General features: G+C 35.0%; 1 protein-coding gene across 1 annotated transcript; it reads left to right on the forward strand.

Moving 5' to 3' along the window:
- The first annotated feature begins 276 nt into the window (after window positions 1-276).
- On the forward strand, window positions 277-7207 carry LOC123667389 (pro-resilin-like). Its single transcript, XM_045601297.1, has 6 exons — window positions 277-282; window positions 871-929; window positions 3422-3762; window positions 4731-4801; window positions 5638-5772; window positions 7016-7207. The coding sequence occupies exons 1-6, from the start codon at window positions 277-279 to the stop codon at window positions 7205-7207; spliced, it is 804 nt and encodes a 267-aa protein (XP_045457253.1).
- The last annotated feature ends 2497 nt before the right edge of the window (window positions 7208-9704 follow it).

Here is a 9704-nt window from a genome sequence, read left to right on the forward strand (position 1 = left end):
TTGAAAAATATACTTATTTTGATTATTATCTCACTTATAATATTTTAAATTAACATGGTTATTTTTATTAATAAAATTATTCAAAAACGGGATATTTATCATATTTTTTTTTTACATTCATTTTGCAGAGCTCGATATTTCAATTCAACAGTGTTGTTGATACTCGTAGACAATGTCGAAGTTATTAAATCATTTTAGTATCCCACTTATGTTTTGTTTTATTAATTTCAGGTAATCCCACCGAATTAGTAAAGAAATCGAAGAAAAATTACAAAAATGAAGGTGAGATAAAATTATTTTTTAAAATGTATCTATGCTAATAAATTAATTGCCCAATCTTACTGCTCAGGAAATGACCTATTTATTACCAAGTTAGTGATGGGTCTTTATTCACTCATTGAATTGCAGATCCCGGACGGACGGTAAATGTGTCTTATGGACAATTATTATTTAGACTCTAGAGCGAGGATTGAACTACTAACCACTTTGATGTACTTAGGAGTAGAGTAATTAACAGCGGTGTGTGAGCCATGCACAAATTGTACAAAGGGTTGGATTCTGCTTTGAGATGGATGATAATTTCCTTCTATCTAGTCTATCCTGGTGGGTTTCCCCACCGTGCCTCGGAGAGCACGTTAAGCTGTCGGTCCCGATTATTATCATATACACCTAAAAAAGTATATGGGCCTTTCAAAAACCAAATTTTTTGTTTTGGCCATAAACGTGCTAAAAATGCTAAAATATTAAAAAAATAATATAGCTAAACACAGATGAAATTAGGAAAATGTCTAGGATATATGTATATATGTTAAAAACCAGTACATGTGTATATATGAAATTATACTAATCAGTTTCTTTTAAATTTTTCAGTTCTTCATAGCGTGTGTGGCGCTAATAGCTTCATCGCTAGCAGAGCCTCCAGTAAACAGGTATATCTTGGTTCGATCTAAAACTATGTTTGTTGTGTGTACGTTTATTTGTATACCTATGTGTTAGTAAGACGATAACGACGCGTTAGCGTAACGGTCACATCACTGGCTTGTGGCTTTTGCTCTAGCGTTTGCGGGTTCAATCCCCGCACACGACAAACATTTGTATTGGCCATACAGCTGTTTGTCGTAGTCTGGATGTTTGTGCAGTCCTTGTGGGTCTCCCCACATGTCTCAGAGATCACGTTAAGCCGTCGGTCCCGCTTGTTATCATGTACACCTGATAGCGATCGTTACTCATAGTAGGGAATTTATCCGCCAACCTGCATCGGAGAAGCGTGGTGGATTAAGCTCTGAGCCTTCTCCTACATGGGGAAAGAGGCCTATGCCCAGCAGTGGGATATTACAAACTGAACCGTGTTAATAGGTGTCTGTTCGCATATCACAACACACAAACTAATATATTGTTTTAAGGAACTGCTTAAAAAAATGTAATTTAATTTCAATTTTTATTGATTTTAATTGGAAATAGCTGGTAAGGCAGGCCAAAACTAATTTAAAATTGCTTTGATTATGAAATTAAGAGCTCCATTATTGGAAGTTATTTTTTCTGTTAGAAATCATTGTGTGTGTCATGTAACCATTTTCTGGTTCAAACCTCAAATAAAAGCGTTGTATGATAAATATATTACTGGTAACATTATAACTTGATGAATTATAATATAGATTCACACACAGTTACATGATTGACAGTTTGATTAACTTCGTTCGAACTGAACCACTTCTAACCTAGCTGACCCGAGAGACATCGTCCTGTCTGACGGAATGTCCAACGCGTGATATTAACATGATCGTTATATGAATCGATTTATTTTTAAATTTCTTAACTGTTCGTTTCATAAGTAATATTTCAAATTTTCTATAAATTACTAATTTATGAATATTTTTAGACTCACTTAGGGGTTCGATCCCCGCACATGACAAACATTTGTATTGGCCATACAGGTGTTTGCCGTGATCTGGGTGTTTGTACACTCCTTGTGGGTCTCCCCACCGTGCCTCGGGGAGCACGTTAAGTCGTCGGTCCCGATTGTTATCATGTACACCTGATAGCGGTCGTTACTCTTAGTACTTAATAGGGAATATATCCGCCAATTCGCATTGGAGCAGCGTGGTGGATTAAGCTCTGATCCTTCTCCTACACGGGGAAAGAGGCCTATGCCCAGTAGTGGGATATTACAGGCTGAAGCGTTTAAACTCACACTCTTAGAGGAACTATTTAAGGCCAGTAGTATGAAAAAAAATCCTGTGTACTTATGTACGCACGCAGAAGTTATACTACATTGACTAGCTAACTGTACGTTGCTAACTTCTTCTGCGTTGACTAGGGTGACGGTGTGCGCGCGCATCATAAAAATTTGCTCTCATTCTTTTTCCTTAACACGTCAAAAGAAGTATAACTTCAAAAATATGGGGGAGTGAAATCATATGAAACAGTAACGAGGCCTGAAACGTTGAGAGTGATATTTGATCCCATTATTCATCCCATATGATAACATCGGGATGATAAAGATATGTGGACTAAGTGACGCTGTATTTCATACAAAATATAAATAATTTTGTACTAAAACACAGTTTATATATCATTTTTAAAAGAGTAGGTAACTACCGAATTTCTTACCAATTCTTCTCTCCAAAATCTACATTTCAAATTAGTGCAGTAGCTTTACTTTTAAAAATAATAATCACTTTTAAAATTTTAACTTGTAAAATGCTTTTGAAATCTATTTGTATGAAGTTAATTTGATTTGATTTGATTGAAATGTAGAAGTTATCTCACGGTAATCATTCTTAAGGACCCAATGTTATGTATTGTAACTGATTGACACTTTTTATTTATAATTATTGTCAGTTGATTAATAAAAAGTTACATGACATTTCAATTTCAGATACCTACCTCCTGCATCTAGCAGAAGTTCAGCCCTATCTCAAACATACGGCGCTCCATCCTTTGGAAGTCGGAACGCTGTGTTCAGGTATAATATTAAATATCTACAAATACTTTACGAAACTGTTAAACTCAGTCTTAGAAAAATCATGTCTTACTGGACTTTCTTATCTTAAATGGTTATGAAAGATAATTAAATCATAAAATCTTTATGAATTACTATTTTTTTTTCTCGTAAAAACTCAAAAACCTTTGTGGGCTCATGCACAACACTTTGCTGAAGATCATGACATGATCAAATACATGATTTATAATTCTATAAAGGAAATACAGACAAACATTCATTTTTATATATATAGATTCACAGACACACAACTTTCCAATTTATAATAAAGATTTTTATGACTAGTAACAATAAAAATCAATCACAAATAAATCTTTTTACACAAAATTATTTTCAAACCTTAATTTGTATACTAAGGAAAGCTGTCTGTCATAATAATATAAATAATAACCTGTCATGTATTGTCCTTTTAAATTACAGAAAGCCTTCTTCTACATACGGCACTCCATCTAACGCTCGTCCTAATTCTCAATACTTACCTCCCTCCAATCAATACGGTCTTCCCCGTACGTCTACCCAATATCAAGCACCAAGAAATCAATATTTACCACCTACTAGTCAATATCAAGCCCCAACCAACGAATATCAAGTCCCAGCCAGTCAATACAGAGCCCCGACCAGCCAATATCAAGCGCAGACCAGCCAATATCAAACTCCATCAAGTCAATATGGTTTACCCAACCAAGGTCTCAGCCAAGCAGTAACAGGAATTCAATACAATGCACCTTCTCAAGAATATGGTACTCCTAGTGTCAGCAGAGGTTAGTTATACAAATGATTAATAAGCCTTTTAAGAAATTTATGTTATAGGAATTGTTTGCAATTTATCAATTTTATTATAATTAGATAGACGCCGCGTTGGCGCAACGGTCACAGCCATGAATTGAGCCAGTTGCGTTGGCGGTTGCGGGTTCGATCCCCGCACATGGCAAACATTTGTATTGGCCATACAGGTGTTTGCCGTAGTCTGGGTGTTTGTGCAGTCCTTGTGGGTCTCCCCACCGTGCCTCGGAAAGCACGTTAAGCCGTCGGTCCCGGTTGTTATCATGTACACCTGATAGCGATCGTTACTCACAGTAGGGAATATATCCGCCAACCCGCATTGGAGCAGCGTGGTGGATTAAGCTCTGATCCTTCTCCTACATGGGGAAAGAGGCCTATGTTTAGTAGTGGGATATTACAGGCTGAAGCGTATTATAATTTAACTAAAGCACTGTATCGTATACATAATAATTATATTAATACATCATAGTAAACACAAAACAACATTTTATTAGTTAATAAAAACGAATTTTGTCTAAAGAAAGAAATACGACGTGGATTGTATTTCTACAAGATTATACATATATATAGATTTCATCATCATCATCATCATTTCAGCCTATCACAGTCCACTGCTGGACATACACCTCCAAAAGTTCACGCCAATAATAGCGTGTGCTCATGTGTGTTGCCCATAGTCACCACGCTGGGCGGGTTGGTGACCGCAGGGCCGGCTTTGTCGCACCGAAGACGCTGCTGCCCGTCTTCGGCCTGTGTATTTCAAAGCCAGCGGTAGGATGGTTATCCCGCCATCGGTCGGCTTTTTAAGTTCCAAGGTGGTTCCAAGGAAGAGAGGCTATATTCTTTAACGCCGTAGACACACAGCATATAGATTTAGTTCAAATCAAATATATCGTGATATTATTGCCTATAATTTATTAAATTTCCTTTAACTTTAAAATTTTAGCAGGATCCGACTACCAGCAAAGCAGACAATATCTTCCTCCTGGTGGCGCATACGATGATGGCAGCAACGGGGTATGTTTCTTTGTATTTTCACCTACTTCGTAATATCTATAACAATTACTAGCTAACCCCTCAAACGATTTCTTGTCATATATGTTATTAACCCGCTTAATCCCCCTCCCCTTGTAACTTAGGGGTATGAAAAATAGATGTTGGCCGATTCTCAGACCTATCCGATATTCACACAAAATTTCATAAACATTGGTCCAGCCATTTTGGAAGAGTATTGTAACTAACATTGTGACACGAGAATTTCATGTACAAGATTATCGTATCAAAATATATATTTATTTCAAAGGTAGTCTGTTATACTCGTAGCAATCTGCATTTCAACATTCATTTGTTCCATGTGATTACGCGCGTGTCGTTTCGCGTCGTATATAAATAAATAATTTTTTTTTTTTTTTTAGGAGATAATATTTTGATTTTGTCGTAGCATTTAATTGAATTTTAACATCAAACTTATTGATAAAACTTATGTACTAAAAAAAAATGTATTAAATTTTATAAAGAAATTAAAAATAGAAGTTCGTGTTTAGTTTACATACCGACATTTTTCTTTAGACTAGATTAAGACTAATTCAAGTAACTCACTACTTAGATCACAGCTAAATAATGCCGCTTTCAAGCAGTGCTGTGTTTCTGTTGGTGAGTAAGGTGACCAGAGCTCCTGGGGGAATTCTGGCGCTGCAGGCGTCTATAAGCTACGGTAATCGCTTACCATCTGGTGAGCCGTACGCTTGTTTGCCGACCTAGTTATATAAATAAAAAAATAAAATAAAAACTTTTGGTCATTAGATTTATTGATCACTTTCTATTAGTATAGATATTTAATCCACTTTTAACAGGAGCCAGCGAACTACAACTTTGAATACATGGTAAGAGACGCGTATTCGGGCAACGATTTTGGTCACCGGGAGTCCAGGCAAGGGGACAGAGCTGAGGGATTGTACTATGTACTGCTCCCTGATGGTAGAAAACAGGTAAATGGCATATGATTAATTTTTAAATAAGGGAAGAAGTTAGTAGTAGAAGTTAGAAGTATGACTGAGAACCAGGGACCTGAGTTTAAATATGCGATATCCTTTACAGTAACCAAGTAGTGATTGTATATGCACTGAATCAGAATAAACTGTATAAATCTCTGTTCAGTTTAAGGTCGACTTAAAAAACAATTTGCAACATTATTTTATACCTACTTTTTAACCGACTTCCAAAAAAGGAGGAGGTTCTCAATTCGACTGTATTTTTTTTTTTTTTTTTTTTTATGTATGTTACATCAGAACTTTTGACCGGGTAAACCGATTTCGACAAATTTTGTTTTAATCGAAAGGTGGTGTGTGCCAATTGGTCCCATTTAAATTTATTTGAGATCTAACAACTACTTTTCGAGTTATATCTAATAATGCGTTTTTACTTGACGCTTTTTTCGTCGACCTACGTTGTATTATAGCGCATAACTTTCTACTGGATGTACCGATTTTGATGATTCTTTTTTTGTTGGAAAGGGTATATCCCTAGTTTAGTACCATGATAAGGAAACCAGGATCTGATGATGGGATCCCAGAGAAATCGAGGGAATCTTTCAAAAATCCGCAATAACTTTTTACTGGGTGGACCGATTTTGATAATTTTTAATTTAATCGAAAGCTGGTGTTTATCATGTGGTCACATATAAATTTTATCGAGATCTGATAACTACTTTTTGAGTAATCTTTGATAACGCGTAGTTACTTGACTATTTTTTCGTCGTTCTACGTTGTATTACTTGTCGATGTAATTGAAGTCGGTTTTTTTTTCGTTTGCGAGCAAACACAATTATTTAAATTGAAATAAAAAATATTACCTAAATGAGTTTCAGTCGATAAAGTTTTTATACATTTTTGTTATAATCTTTTATTTAAAGATGGAATTTAGCCTTTCAAGCTGATCTTATCCAACTAAGTCATTCGTTTTAATTCCTTTATTATTGAATGGCGTAGCGAGGGGAGGGCATCATGCCCCGGGTGCGACTCACAAACGGGCGCCAAATGGTCCACAAAACAAAAAATTGGTGGATATATTATTTGATTTTCGAATGGGGGGGGGGGGGCAAAAAGGGTAGTGTAGTAAGTCGTAGTCCGGGCGCGAGTATAGCTCGCTACGTCACTGACTATTGAACACATTAGTTTGCCTAAATATTTTGAAATTTTCTGAAGAAACTTACAAAGATTTCTGTATTTACAGACTGTTGAATACGAAGCTGATCAAGATGGTTACAAACCAAGGATATCGTACGAGGACACTGGTGTACGTTCTGGTTATAGCGACAACCAATCTGGTTATAGTGGCAACCAGTCTGGCTACAGTGGCAGCCAGTCTGGCTACAGTGGAAGCCAATCTGGCTACGAAAACCAATATCCAAGCGGACCTTACTAATGATATAAAATGTATTACTTTAAAATATAATTATTTCTTTATTATAAAATGTTTACTAGCAGTAAAAAAGTACTCCAAACTAAATCTTTATGTTCATCAAATTGGTATTTAATTTAATCTGAGTATTATTTTTTTTTTTCTATTTTTTATAAGAACTTTTTAATGACATTACAAATAAGCATGACAATAGACAATTTTTTTTTCTATCTTTTAACGACTCGGCTATGACTACGGATTATGAGTTATTTGTTGTGCATAATATAAATAATATGTACAGCAGATATTTATGTATATACAATTATTGCAAATATTTTGCGAATAAATGAGGCCAGTAGAAAACTCGTTATTTATAAGGAATGTTATTTTTGTAACATATTTTATGATTTGTAAATACTTTTTTTTAATAAAACTTGCTTTTTATATACATGCTTTTTTTTTACATAATTATTCAACCTCCTTACAAAAAGCAACACGGAGGGGAGTAGCCATGTACAGGCGTTCCCCTCTGTCAAGGTATAAGGCCAAATGGCCATATGCATACAATAAAACTAGTTGCAGCCGCACTGATCACTAGACTAAATCTAGTTGCGCGATTGAATCAACGTCCTTCAAAAAATTCCAAATTGTTCTGTTTTTTGCTTTAAAAAAAGATTTGCTACGTCAAATTTACTAAAACATGACGTTACCTTTCATACGTAAGTATTTTTTAATCACATTACTACTTGTATACTTCTTTTAAACCTTTTTTAAACTTAAAAATTACAAATATTATTGGTCGTGTTGACTCGATTTGTTTACCAACACAGGCCGCTCGCCCTCATACAATTGCATACAATATGCGGATCGGTCTAGCGACTGATCGGAGTCTATTTCCGAGAAGTCACTGTCGCCGAGCGATAGTGTTGTTACCGGTTTGTTAGTAGATGGTTATCGATAAAAACGGCAAAGGCAAAAGAGGAGACAAACATTTTTGAGATTTTGATTTATTTAAAATATTATATTGCTAGCTTTTTTTAACATAGTTATATAATAAAATTGCATTAAATTAAATATAATACACGTATTATGAGTATTAATACATTTTACTAGAATAACTTAATGTGAACTTCGACCATAACGTTCTATATAAAAATTTGGCGGGTTTTCTAAAAATCCAAATTTAAGGGATACATGGAAAAAAAATGTAATAACAGATTAACCTGGACGCCCACAAAAACTAGTGTAATTTGTTCTGATCATATCAATACTACTAACTTTCAAGTGTTGGCGAACAATAGAAGGATTAGTCGAGGGCACCAAACCAACATTAACGCCACACTGTTTTTGTCCCGTAAGTTTTTTTTTATCTCATGTACAAGGTAATCAAGATGTGGTTCACCTTAGTCATAGTAGTGAAATGAAGCTTAGATTTATCAACTTTTAAAATTAACAATGTCCATCCTTTCAGAGTCATCAACAAATCATTCAATCTAGCAGATGACAAGCTATCATCTTATGATACCATTAGTGCTACAGTCCCTATTCCCGATTCGTTGACATCACCGTGTACATTATCAACTCCTCAAAATGTATGTTAACTTTAAATCGTTTATTGTAGACTGCCATTGTTTGGCACAACAACGTTGCACCAAACATATTGTGACATAATTATAATAGTTAGACATATGCTGTCGCGACACTTTTTAACCGACTTCCAAAAAGGGGGGGAGGTTCTCAATTCAACTGTATTTTTTATGTGTGTTACTTCAGAACTTTTGACTGAGTGGACCGATTTGATGATTTTTAATTTAATAGAAAGCTGATGTTTATCATGTGGTCACGTTCAAATTTCATCGAGATCTGATAACAACTTTTTGAGTAACCTTTGATAACGCGTATATATTACGTATATCGTATTACTTGTCGATGTAATTGAAGTCGGTTTTTTTTGCGAGCAAATACAATTAATGTAGATAACGATGTGTTCTACAAAGTCTTACTACATTATATATTTCTATTATCATTAGTTTTTGCAGCGCAATGTAAGGAATTTTTTAGGTTATCTTTTATCCCTTGGGTTACATTATTGGAGTTTTAGTAAGGATCCCTAATATTTTTGAAAATATAGTATAACCTATGTCGCTCAAGGATAGTGTAGCTTCTCAATGGTGAAATAATTTTTTAAATCGGTCCAGTAGTTTCGGAGCCTATTCAATGCTAACAAACAAACAATCAAATCTTTACTCTTTATAATCGTTTATTTTACATGAAGATGTTTGTGTCACTTTTAAACCTTATTTCCCTAACCGTGTACTTGAATTTATCGATAATGCATATCGACAGTTGGTACAACCACGGCTGTAAGCAACTTGTCAGTGTAGTTGCGGCGTGTCATTATACTGTAATGACACAGAATGTATCTACGTGTGTCTGAAAAATGTAAGTGTGATTTTAATTTAGTATGTGTGAGTTTCGTAGTGACAGTCTGACAGACGATTATATTTGTGTGGGAATTAGA

Source organism: Melitaea cinxia, chromosome 28 (assembly GCF_905220565.1).
Source record: "Melitaea cinxia chromosome 28, ilMelCinx1.1, whole genome shotgun sequence".
Classification (NCBI taxonomy): domain Eukaryota; kingdom Metazoa; phylum Arthropoda; class Insecta; order Lepidoptera; family Nymphalidae; genus Melitaea; species Melitaea cinxia.

Bases quoted from the DNA above. Each gene is read 5' to 3' on its own strand.
- LOC123667389 (XM_045601297.1), top strand. The intron at 930-3,421 runs GTATATCTTGGT...TTTAAATTACAG, and splicing joins GCAGAGCCTCCAGTAAACAG to AAAGCCTTCTTCTACATACG. The intron at 4,802-5,637 runs GTATGTTTCTTT...CACTTTTAACAG, and splicing joins ACGATGATGGCAGCAACGGG to GAGCCAGCGAACTACAACTT.